General features: G+C 41.4%; 1 protein-coding gene across 1 annotated transcript in view; it reads left to right on the top strand.

The window, feature by feature from the left end:
* psme4a (proteasome activator subunit 4a) overlaps positions 1-12,888 on the top strand; it is a 47,347-nt gene that overhangs the window by 26,719 nt on the left and 7,740 nt on the right. The window contains exons 27-43 of the mRNA XM_061959058.2: positions 54-185; positions 283-492; positions 596-732; positions 1,314-1,367; positions 1,439-1,568; positions 1,657-1,753; positions 1,840-1,993; positions 2,092-2,161; positions 2,245-2,370; positions 2,442-2,594; positions 5,408-5,512; positions 5,594-5,685; positions 5,779-5,910; positions 6,030-6,238; positions 6,306-6,391; positions 6,484-6,612; positions 11,313-11,468. Of these exons, the coding sequence (XP_061815042.1) occupies positions 54-185; positions 283-492; positions 596-732; positions 1,314-1,367; positions 1,439-1,568; positions 1,657-1,753; positions 1,840-1,993; positions 2,092-2,161; positions 2,245-2,370; positions 2,442-2,594; positions 5,408-5,512; positions 5,594-5,685; positions 5,779-5,910; positions 6,030-6,238; positions 6,306-6,391; positions 6,484-6,612; positions 11,313-11,468 (2,172 nt within the window). The remainder of the gene's footprint in view (positions 1-53; positions 186-282; positions 493-595; positions 733-1,313; positions 1,368-1,438; positions 1,569-1,656; positions 1,754-1,839; positions 1,994-2,091; positions 2,162-2,244; positions 2,371-2,441; positions 2,595-5,407; positions 5,513-5,593; positions 5,686-5,778; positions 5,911-6,029; positions 6,239-6,305; positions 6,392-6,483; positions 6,613-11,312; positions 11,469-12,888) is intronic.

The following is a 12,888-nucleotide window of genomic DNA, read 5'->3' on the forward strand; positions in this document are numbered from 1 at the left end:
CTCTAACCTACTATTTTATAATAGACTTAGACTCAATGAGCCTTTTTTTTCAGGTACGCAGCAAAGCTCAAAATGTACTGTTCACTGCCCTTGGCACGTATAACTTCTGCTGCAGAGACGTGATACCCCATGTCCTTGAGTTTCTCAACCCAGACAACGGCAGCGTCACACAGCAACAGTTCAAAGTATGTCATGTCAAACAAATGTTTTTTTATTTATAAATTGTCACATGTCGAAGAGTATGTTTTAAATGTTGGCACATGCTTGACTCTGCCTTTCCAGGGTGCCTTGTATTGTCTACTGGGAAATCACAGTGGCATGTGCCTGGCCAATTTGCATGACTGGGACTGCATTGCACTGACGTGGCCTGCTATTGTTCGATCTGGCCTCAGTTCAGCTATGTCCTTGGAGAAGCCCTCCATTGTGCGGCTCTTTGACGACCTTGCTGACAAAATCCACCGGCAGTATGAGACCATTGGCATCGACTTCTCTGTAAAAAAAACACTAGAATGAAATTGTTGATTTGTGATTTGCCGAACAAGAAACAACAGAAACCTCATAAGTCATTGCTACCAATTAACGTTCTGTCCTGCAGATCCCAGAAGAGAGCTGTGATGTGGCCAAACAACTGATGGTCACTGGAAATCCCCTTCCTAAAGACCCTGTTCCTTCAGAGGAAGAAACAGCAGAGGGTGTAAAGAGACAGCAACTTAAAAATTTGGAATCTATAGAGTAAGTTAAGCTGTTTTTTAAGTCTGATGAAAACTGTATAGAACCCTTTAAAAAAAAAAAAAAAAAAAAAAAACCTGCTGCAATATCACTCAGACAACTACTGTCAGAAAATGTTGTTCATAATCTAAGGTTGATACTTTGTGTCATTAAAATTAGGTGATGCAAAGTGTGATTGACTTTCCTCTTCAGCACGTTTGTTATCGCCAAGCGGAAGTACGTGTCTTGAAGGACAGTCTGACAGCTCACTTATGGACACACACTTGTTATTAAATGCTGTTAATTACTTCATTGTTATTTAAATGTTTGAATATGTTTATCGTGTCTTTATTATTGATGAAGCCAAAAAGAGAGTTGCACATCCGGTTTATGTGACGTCACGCGTTGACACCCCTATACTTACAATAAAAACAATGTCTAAAACATGTTTTCTTTGGTTGATTGGCGCATACTTTTAACAGGACATGCAGGAGAATCTAAAAAGTGAATATGCAGGGTTTTCTTCAGACAACCACAACATTTAACCATGTCTGTATAGTTTATGTGACAGATGTAACAACCAATTGTTCATTTGCATGTTTTAGGAAGTACCAGCAGCTGATTGGTGATCTGCTGGACTCTCTCAGCAACAGGAACTCGTAAGTTCATTTGATATTTACCACATTGCAGTTTGGCGTATTTGTTACAACACTTTGTTTTTACGCTGCAGGCCTTGGAAATTTGAGCATGTCGCTATTGGCTTCTTGTCACTCCTCCTGAGAGATGACCACCAACTCCCACCAGCCGCTGTTTTGTTCTTCATCAAAACCCTCAACCATGACTCGCTCTATGTCCGTAAGGTGAGTGGGTCCTCATCTTAAAGCCACCCTTAAATTTTTGCAAAATCGTACATGGGTGAAGAGTTGTTGTTTTTAACCATTCCAATAGGTGGCGATATCTGCTGTGGCAGGGATCATGAAACAGATAAAGAGGCCTCATAAAAAAGTTCCAATTAGCCCATCTGAGATTTTTAAAAGGGACAAAGGTTTGATTTGTTTTTCCTTTTTTTGTTGGCATTACAAATACATCTTTAAAATACATTGTAAACAATGTTTTCTTTGTCGTAATAAGTTGCAGTTGAGGAGACAAGTGGTATCGTGGCGGGTGATCGACCAGATAACAAGTGGTTGCAGTACAACAGTAGCAGCCTGCCACGGACACAGCAAGACTGGGAGTGCTGTGTTTTTGTGGAAAAGACTCACTGGGGTTACTACAGTTGGCCAAGGTTCATGTTTGAGAATGCTCCACCTTTCCTTCATTTCCTTTACTTGGCTGTGTATTGTTAAGTTGTACTTAGCTGTATCTTTTCAAACTACTTACTAGGAAACTGATGATTTATGCTCCTGAGGACGAACAGCCCAAATTGAATCTGGTCAGAGATGAAATGACAGAGGTTTGTGCATTCCGACAATAGGCCAAGAATTACAGATGCATTTTTTTAAATAATAAACTTTCTTCTTTTTCTCCTCATTAAAGCGCGAGCAGATCATCTATGACCATTTCTCAGACCCGGTATTCGTCAATCAGTTCATCGAGTTTCTCTCTCTGGAGGAACGGAAGGGCAAAGACAAGTTTAGCACACGCAGATTCTGTTTGTTCAAGGTGACTTGATTTTCCCAAAGTTGCTTTCAATTAAAAAAAGATTATGAAAGCTACTTCTTTTTTCTTTCTAGGGTTTGTTCCGTAATTTCAGCGACACCTTTCTGCCTCTGCTGCAACCACACATGGAGCGCCTCGTAGCCGACACTCATGAGAGCAAACAGCGTTGTGTTGCAGAGATCATATCTGGCCTGATCAGAGGCTGTAAGCACTGGAGCTACACTAAGGTTGGCTTTTACTAAGCACCCATACTTATGTAGAGTTCCTTGGAAAATGACTGACCAATTTTCCATTGAAAACATGCCTTTTAGGTCGACCATTACTCAGAACCGCAGCAATGTACACATTCATTCAGATCCTGTCTTTGTGGTTGGGGTAAAATTTGCTCCGTCAGCGTGACGTGTATCCTCCTTTTGAGATGGACGGATGGTTATCGTCCAGCAGCAAATATGGCGGGAGGGAGGTATAATTTGTCTGTTGCCGACTCAACTTTTCTGTTAGAAACGTTCAGAGAACTCGGGAACTTTAAACTCCTTGATAGTCGAAAGGTTGGAAACAAAAGAGTTGTGAAAACTAATTCATGAAAATAATGATTTTTTAAAATTGCATAAACAGAGTGAAGGAAAATATAATGTGTGGAGCACAAAGACCATGGGATTAACATGCAAAGCCATATAAACATGCCATCAATCAGTATCTCACAGAGAGCAGACATTGTTCAGTAAGTGATAGGTTTATTGTGTTTGTAGTTAGTATTTCTTGTTCGGCACTTACCAATACTGCTACATAATGCTTAGTGTTTCATTAGAGCGGGATGTGCTTATCACTCATCTTCTTAAACTTGTAGGTCATCCTTTGTATATTCAGACTCAAAAATACAAGGTTCTGGATCATCATTTGTCCCAAATTAGTCTTACCGGTAGTTGTCTCTCATGTAGTCTACTATAACTAGTATTAGTTGTATTTTGTTGAAGTAAATAGCGAACATTATAATGCGTATGTGAAATTATGTAATGCTTAAAATGACCAAATATATAAATATATGTTATTATGACTTTGCCTGATACTGCATTACATACAGTACATACTTACAGCATGTATATCCAGTAGGGATGTCCCGATCCAGGTTTTTGCACTTCCGATCCGATACCGATCTTGTTTTTGCACTTCCGATCCGATACCGATACTGACCGATACCGATACTGACCGATAATGGCCTATCCGAGCATGTATTAAAGTTTAAAGTTATTTAGCCTACTTAGTTGTTAGAATCATGTTGAAAAGGGTTTTAGTACTCTTGATAACAACTAGCCAGCTGAATTAGGGGAGTTTGAATATACACAATTGTTGGTAACAAGAAACTGACCTGTTTATTCAAGGATAAACACAAAATAGACAAAATTATACATGACAAACAGAAATGGCATCATTGAAACTAGGGCTGGGCGATATGGCCTTTTTTTAATATTGCGATATTTTAAGGCCATATTGCGATACACCATATATATGTGGATATTTTGCCTTAGCCTTGAATGAACACTTGATGCATATAATCACATCAGTATGATGATTCTATGTGTTTTGATTGATTGATTGAGACTTTTATTAGTAGGTTGCACAGTGAAGTACATATTCCGTACAATTGACCACTAAATGGTAACACCCGAATAAGTTTTTCCAGGGATCCACTTAAATTGATTCATGATACAGATATATACTATCAGATATATACTATCATCATAATACAGTCATCACACAAGATAATCACATTGAATTATTTACATTATTTATAATCCATGGTGTGGAGGGGGGGCGCCGGATGTAAGTGTCAAAAAGACAACTAAAAGAGTTTGATATGAGAATAAATCTAAAGTTAAAATATAGGGTAGAAATGCACCCATTTGCAGGAAATGTAGTCTTGATTTTCAACATTTTCTTTCAAGGCTTGCATGTCTACATTAAAACATTCTTCTTCATACTGCATTAATATATGCTACTTTTAAACTTTCATGCAGAGAGGGAAATCACAACTAAAAAAAAATCACTTTTTTTCATGCGGTGTTGACGTGGAAATGTTTGCCTCGGCGATGGTGTGGACGTGTGGCACCGAATGGAGATAAGCGTCTCGATAGACCTTACAATATTTGAACAATGATGACGAAAACTGTTTTCTCTGTCGTGTCCGTGTGTCGAAAATTGTTATGCGCTTATTTTTTTATTTGATTTTGTGCGTGGCATAGATTTGCCGTGCGCAGAGGACGCTTGAGCAGGCGCGCACCTTAGCGGCTGCGCTAGCATCACAGCTATCGTTAGCCATGCTGCTACCTCGCTCTCTGCTACCTCGCTCTCTGCTGGGAGAAGGCGTATACGTATATGACGTATGACGTGACAGTATGTGACGTGTGTCAGAAGGTGCGCTCGCTGTCTGTAAGAGGGAGACACAGGAAAGAGTGAGAAGAGCCTGTCGTGTAATGCCAGCAGCTAAAAGCAACTGCGTTAGAATCCACAGACCTGTGGATGTGCTGAAAGTGTGCTGGAAAATGCGGAACGGAGCTTAGGGAACAGCAGAAAAGTGGAATGTATTATTTAAATCGGTGCGTTGGAAAACACGGACCGGAGTTTTTTTTAAAACTGGATATGGATCGGCATTTTCCCATGCCTTGCCGATACGCATTTTTTTGCGAATATCGGCGGCCGATCCGATCCAAATATCGGATCGGGACATCCCTAATATCCAGTGTTAATGGGTTTTGGGTGTTTTTTTGAGCGCTTTATTGGCAAAATAGATCAAAGCACATTACCTCCATTGTTAGCTGACTCTTGCTAGCGTTTATTTACGAGTTAGAATGCATTAAAAAAATAACACCTATATATTTATAAGAATTGTGAATGATAGGCTAAATTCCAAAAAAAGCGCAGTTCCTCTTTAGGGTTCTGTAGCAGCTGTAATGTCTTGGAAAATATTTTTGGGGAAAGAGTGGGAACCCTTTTATTTAGGCTCAACATTGTTTTGGATGTATCTTCAATGCTTGATTTACAGGTTGATAGCCTCTGGAAAATTTTGTGTCCACTCCTTCGTACCGCCTTGTCCAACATCACAGTGGAAACATATGCCGACTGGGGCACCTGCATCGCCACAGCCTGTGTAAACAAGCCCTCCTTCTCACCGTTCATCTTGTCCATTTATTCATCTGACTCTTTTTAACCTTTTTTGTCCCATCTACAGGAGAGTAGAGACCCTCGCAAGCTTCACTGGCTATTTGAGTTGTTGATGGAGTCTCCGGTCAATGGAGAAGGGGGCTCGTTTGTCGATGCGTGGTCAGTACACAGAGCTTGTCTTTATTTGTATGCCCCTACTTGTAATGACGATAATAATCAGTTTATTAATTTGGTTTCCTCTTGATTTTCTAGCCGCCTATATGTTCTGCAGGGAGGCCTCGCTCAGCAGGAGTGGCGTGTGCCAGAGCTTCTCCACAGATTGTTGCAGTACTTGGAGCCTAAATTAACGCAGGTCTACAAGAATGTGAGAGAGCGAATTGGAAGGTAGGGTGTTCTTTCCATCCGTAATAAACAGGGACGAAGTTATTAAAGTAAAACATTTTTTTTTCATTTGACCTTAAACGAGTTGTCAACCCTGCATCTTTGTTTCTCTGCCCCTCCAGCGTGCTGACCTACATCTTCATGATAGACGTTAACCTGCCTTACACTCAGCCAACCACCTCGCCTCGCATCTCAGACTTCACTGAGAGAATTCTGTTACAACTAAAGCCCCTGATCGAGGGTGACGAGGAGATCCAGAACCACGTGATTGAGGAAAATGAGGTGGGAGAGCAGGATGAAAGGACTCAAGCCATCAAACTGCTCAAAACAGGTGTGTTAATATTTAATGGCCCATTTAATACCGTAAACATTTATCAACACCCTTAACATGTTTGCAGTGTTAAAGTGGCTGATTGCAAGTGCCGGGCGCTCCTTCTCCACGGCTGTACCCGAGCAGCTGCGCTTACTCCCCCTGCTCTTCAAGGTAGCTCCTTTAAGCCCCGCCTCTTCAGCTGCTCACACATTGGCTTAAAATAACTCAAGCTTACATATTCTGATGTCTTTATGCGATTGTAGATTGCTCCAGTTGAGAATGATGACAGTTATGATGAGCTTAAGCGGGATGCAAAGATCTGCCTGTCCCTCATGTCTCAGGGACTCCTTTACACAGAGCAAATCCCCATGGTCCTTGATGGCCTGCAGCAGGTAAGCCTTCTGCAATAAAATGACTTCACTGATTCACTAGATTAATAAGAAGAAAACATTGAAGTTTCCAGTGGAATTACAGTGTCTCCTGAAACGGTGGCCAATGGAGTTAAAGAGGTCATATAAAATTGTTTTCCTACATTTGAAACACATGCTTGTGGTCTACATGACATGTAATTGTAGGGTTTTCGCATAGATTATGTTTTACAGACCATTAAGCTGCTTTTTGACTGTCTCTTTAGAATGCGCTGCTTTGTGGGCAGTCTTATTTACGTGCCGAAACCCTCCTCCAGACCAAGCCCGCTTCGACAGCGTCTTCTCCCTGTCAGCCATGTTATGATATTAGTGCGTCAATATTTAGTCTACTGACAGATACAAGTTAGAAATACAGGCTACTATTTATTGAAATGGCATCTACAGAGGATTTTAGCATGCATGTGCATGTACGAGCCAGTCTGCCCCACAACAAGAGGATAGAAAAAAATAAGGAACTCTTTGACAACTTTGGACTATACCTGAATAAAAATGGCGGACTTGCGCAAAGCTTTTCGGGTAAACCTCTACCATATATTGAGATATCCGCTGACTTAACTACGGCAAGATACGTCACTAAAATATTTTATTCCAAACAGCCCGTTTGGAACAAGTTTGGAAGAAGGCAGGATTGTTTTATAAATACCTCTGCCATACCTCCATAGTTGATTTAAAATTTTCAGAACGTACAGGGATCCCAAATACACAAAAACAGGTACCAATAGATAAGAAAAGTTGGTTTTGCATAATAGGACCCCCTTAAGTCACTAAAGTGCAGACATTTTTTTGAGAGGAGGTCCTTAACCTGTGTAGTGATTGTGTAAGAATAGAACTAGACATGCTGATGATGTCTGTTAAACAGAGAATTACTACTTCCATGTTACAATGGAATTAGCTGTTTAACCCACTCACATTAGCTGGTTCTTTTCGTGTCCTTTAGTTATTGGTATACATGATGCAGTGCATTTTGAGGCATAAGTAATTATTATCTACATCTTCACATTGTCCCATAGGATAGACACATGAGTGCTCTGCCATTCAGGTTTGCACACGGCTGTAAGGGATTTACTTTTTGTAAATTTGATGAATTAGTGTTTTTTTTCTTTTTCAACCTAGTTCTTGTGGATTCTTTTGTCTAAAAAAATAAAGCCTGCTTGAGGATAGTTGGTGGGCATTTACATGATACTACCTAGCTATGACCGTGCCTCAGCGTCTTGCAAACACACCTGTGGTGGAAACTCAACAAATGAGTTAGGGTGTAGTGTGCCAAAGTGTACCACCTTGTGAAAACTGGAATACACCGGTAGTAAAGATATCTTACGGATACATTGTGCCACTAGCTGCTTTTTATGAGGTGCGGCATTTATTTTTGTGTAAGCAGTGTATAAATTATGAATTAATTGAAGAATGGTTTCTGTAAGCGCCACAGTCCCAAGTTGAGGAAATACAGTACAAGAGTACCTCAACTTGTGACCTTAATTGGTTTCGTGTTGGCCCTCTTAACGCAAAACACTTGTATCTCTGATCGTCTCCCATTGAAATGAATAGAATTCAATTTAATTGGTGTTTGCCTGCCTCCAAAACATTACAATTTTATCATCCATAAATGTTGTATGAAAAACAAAACAAAATGTAGTACAAACAACCAACGTTCCCTCTAAGGTGTGTGCCTGCGCAATTGCGCACTGCTCAAGCGTCCTCTGCGCACCTCTGTATAATTTTGCAATGCAACTCTGAGTGACAGTGACAACAAGCGGCCCTAACGGTGTTCGTCAACACCGTTCAATTATTGTAACGTCTGCTTCGAGGACAGGAATTATATCGATCACTTTATTGAGCAAAACTGTTTATATTCGGCCATAACCACACCAAAAACATGAGTAAAAAACTTCTATCTCGAAAAACTAGTCATTTTCTGCCGTACAAACCAGGCCAAAACCAACTTGTCATCTGTCACCAACACGCATACCACTAAGCCACTGGTGCGTTTATTGCCACACAAAAAGTCGGACAACTCAAACACCACAAAGTTACGCTATGACTCCTCATTCATACGTGTGCTTATTCTACTGTCATTTATTATTAATGTTAATTTATTTATATTAATCATGGAATGCTGTTACTAGAGAAAGTTACAGGAATGCACACTTCATCCTATGCTTACATTTCATTGTGCAACATGAGGATGTTTAAGGGGAACTAAATGTGATCTCTGAAAGGGGTCCAAATGATTTCCAAAGCAGGACCCCCACCCAGACATATTGTACAACACTAATCCATAGCTTATGAAAAACAAGATTTCTTTTATTTTCATTACAAGTGGGCCAAATCACTAATATTAGAAAATAATCTCATGAAAATGACTCCTCTTATTTGAGTGTTATTATAAAAGATTGGTTTGAGACAGGTGTGCTGCTGGTATTGCCACGTGTGATGTTGCTCACATGTGCCCCACTGAATGTTTTGAGTTTTTGTGTTTGCTCAGACACATCAACAATTAGAGGGAACATTGCAAACAACCACAATAGTTTTATGAAGTAATGTACCGTATTTTCCGCACTATAAGGCGCACCTAAAAGCCTCCAATTTTCTCAAAAGCTGACTGCGCCTTATAATCCGGTGCGCCTTATATATGGACCAATATTGAGCCACAACAGGTCTCGCAGCTACGGGATGCATAACGTAACCCCAGCCTCTACTGTAGCGTCTATTCTATGCACCTTACAATGCGGTGCGCCTTTTATATGAATAAAGTTTTAAAATAGGCCATTCATTGAAGGTGCGCCTTATAATCCTGTGCGCCTTATAGTGCGGAAAATACGGTAATGTAATTTAATAATAGCATTTACCAAGGAGAGCGGACGTCAACTGTATCTTTCGAGCTGCTTCTCCGTCAAACACACCGTCGGCAGCTTTTCCATACTTTCATGGATAAATAGCTGCCGTTTAAATATTATTTTAACATTCTTGGCTGGTGTCAGGCTTATTCTGCCTCAGTATTGTGCAGACTAGCAATCATGCGCTTGAATTGCTTTGGCAAGTTAGCTACATGTTCGGTCATGTTTTTATAGATTTTTTTTTCTTTAATTCAATGAATGTCATCCACTTCTTCTTCCCAGCGCTGTCCTTCACACTCAAATGTCTTTCTTGCCATGGTTGGAAAACAAAGATCTTTTTCTAGCTATAAGCTAATGTTCTTACAGGTTTATTGTGGTATTTGCGATGCTAACTAATGGTGAGGATGCTTGTAACTAAATGTATTGCTTGTAACAAAACATAACAATTAGCCGAGAGAAAGCTCTTATCTCAAAACACTCTTAAGTTGAGGTACCACTGTACTAGACAATATGTAGTAGCAAAGCATAGAGGTGGGAATCTATCGGCACCTCATCGATTACAATTCAAGAGCTACGATTGGATTAAAAATCAGATTTACATTTATTTTCGTTTCACTAAATAGCATTCATCACTAGCGCCTTTAAAAAAAACAGTTTAGTTTTAACAAGAAACAGTTGAAGTAATTTCCATTACGTTTCTATTACGTTTATTAGATTAATGGAAATGTGTGCAAAACTGGGACATAAGTGCCCTAAAATAATAGAGCACAAAAATACTGCATTTAGAAAAACAGGAACTGCAAAACCAGCAGTTCAAAAAGTGCTTTGCTGCTTAAATACAAACACAAACATCAATAAATTGTCCTGAGTTACAAATTAAAAAGTTGGTATCAGTAGCTCAGCATTAGCAATCCTCCTTCAAAATGTAATTTTGTACATACAGTTGTAGTGCCTTTTCAAATTACAAAAAAATGTGGCCCCTACAAAAAATTTACTTAACTTCAGACTAAACACCTTTAAAGTGCTTTATTGTCTAAATACAAACAAACATGAACAGGTTTCCCCTGCTACAAATGAAATGAGAGAGTCAGGATGAAATGGTATATCTGGCCTCCATTGTGTGAAGCAGTGCTCTAAATCCCTCATTCACGACGGAATAAGGACGGAAATATTTAGCAATAAACGTTGCAATGGCCTATATTTTGTTTACCTTTTCAGATGAGGGTGGCATCTTTCAAATTGCTTCCTCGATTGTTTGCTGAACTCAACTGGTAGCTTGTATTTGCCTGTTGCTATACCCCCGCTTCCACCAGGTGGACTCGTATCAGATGCCGGGTCCTCGTGTTTGTTGGGTTGCCGAAATATTTTTTTCATACTGTGGCACAAAATGCAAATATCTTGGGTCTTGTCCAGTTATTTTCCGCCATTGACGTTGTAAAAGCCTAAGTGTTTCCATAGGACATGATTGGATCTCTCGATGAGGTGGTTCACTGCGGTCAGCCATGTTTGTTTACGCTGTTCAACGTGTCCGCTCACATAGCGTGCCGGATATGGCGTTTACCGCACTTCTTTGTTCCACATTTCAGAGCTGTATACATTCCTTTAATTACAATAAATAAATAGGGGTTATGCAATCCCCTATGTCCCCCACCTCTAGCAATGCAGCACATTGGGGTATCTCCCATCGTAATGAATCAAGCCCCTTTGCTTGCAAGGATATCACATTTCCAAAAAGACAAAGCGTCCTTAAATTTATGCACGTTTTGTACGTCTGGTGTGTCCAATGCTTAGTCCATAATTGACATGTGATGACGCTGTTGTGTGTTGCAGATTGCTGGCAGCAGCTCCTGGCACGCTCGCTACACAGTGCTGACCTACCTCCAGATCATGGTGTTTTACAACCTGTTCACCTTCATGAGTGACCAGAAAGCTGTGGACGACGTGCGAGCACTGGTCATAACTTTGCTGGAAGACGAGCAGTTGGAGGTAAAAAACAACAACATAATTCATTAGTTCATAACCAGAAATTTGTTCAGAATAAATAAATAGTCGTCAGCTTCATCATCGTTGTACTGTAAAGGTGACTGTTTATGCTGGCGGCCTTTAGTGATTCAGCACTCACCTCTTGACTCCACTACTCTCACCGCCAGCCCCCCTCACCCTTCCTCCAGTCCTCTAACTGTTGCTATGGAAACCCCAGGCTGCGGTAATCTGTTGCCATGGAGATAACTTTCAGATTGAAAGAGGAAGCAAGGGATGGGGTTGAGACAAAGGAGTGGGGGATGGATAGAAGTAGTCGTTTTTGTTTGGCCTTCATGACTACCTGCTTCATTTAAAGACATTATGGAATAAAAGCTCACCTATTATCCATGACAGCTGCATGCACTAAAGCAGGGGTTCTTAACCTTTTTTGACCTTGGGGCCCAACCTTTCCACTACAGAGGGACCCGGGGCCCACTCAAATAATAACACTGGGTTAGTCATCTTATTCATGATTTTAATCGGATTCAATAATTATATCTAACTTACCTACAGTTTAACAGAATACACCTTGTCAATTGATATGAAAGCATGTGTTAATCACATGCATCCATCCATCCATCCATCTTCTTCCGCTTATCCGAGGTCGGGTCGCGGGGGCAGCAACCTAAGCAGGGAAGCCCAGACTTCCCTCTCCCCAGCCACTTTGTCCAGCTCCTCCCGGGTGATCCCGAGGCGTTCCCAGGCCAGCCGGGAGAGATAGTCTTCCCAACGTGTCCTGGGTCTTCCCCGTGGCCTCCTACCGGTCGGACGTGCCCGAAACACCTCCGGAGGTGTTCGGGTGGCATCCTGACCAGATGCCCGAACCACCTCATCTGGCTCCTCTCAATGTGGAGGAGCAGCGGTTTTACTTTGAGCTCCCCCCGGATGACAGAGCTTCTCACCCTATCTCTAAGGGAGAGCCCCGCCACCCGGCGGAGGAAACTCATTTCGGCCGCTTGTACCCGTGATCTTGTCCTTTCGGTCATGACCCAAAGCTCATGACCATAGGTGAGGATGGGAACGTAGATCGACCGGTAAATTGAGAGCTTTGCCTTCTGGCTCAGCTCCTTCTTCACTACAACGGATCGATACAGCGTCCGCATTACTGAAGACGCCGCACCGATCCGCCTGTCGATCTCACGATCCACTCTTCCCTCACTCGTGAACAAGACTCCGAGGTACTTGAACTCCTCCACCTGGGGCAAGATCTCCTCCCCAACCCGGAGATGGCACTCCACCCTTTTGTGGGCGAGAACCATGGACTCGGACTTGGAGGTGCTGATTCTCATCCCAGTCGCTTCACACTCGGCTGCGAACCGATCCAGTGAGAGCTGCAGATCTTTGCCAGATGAAGCCATCAGGACCACATCATCTGCAAAAAGCA

Source organism: Nerophis lumbriciformis, linkage group LG02 (assembly GCF_033978685.3).
Source record: "Nerophis lumbriciformis linkage group LG02, RoL_Nlum_v2.1, whole genome shotgun sequence".
Classification (NCBI taxonomy): Eukaryota; Metazoa; Chordata; class Actinopteri; order Syngnathiformes; family Syngnathidae; genus Nerophis; species Nerophis lumbriciformis.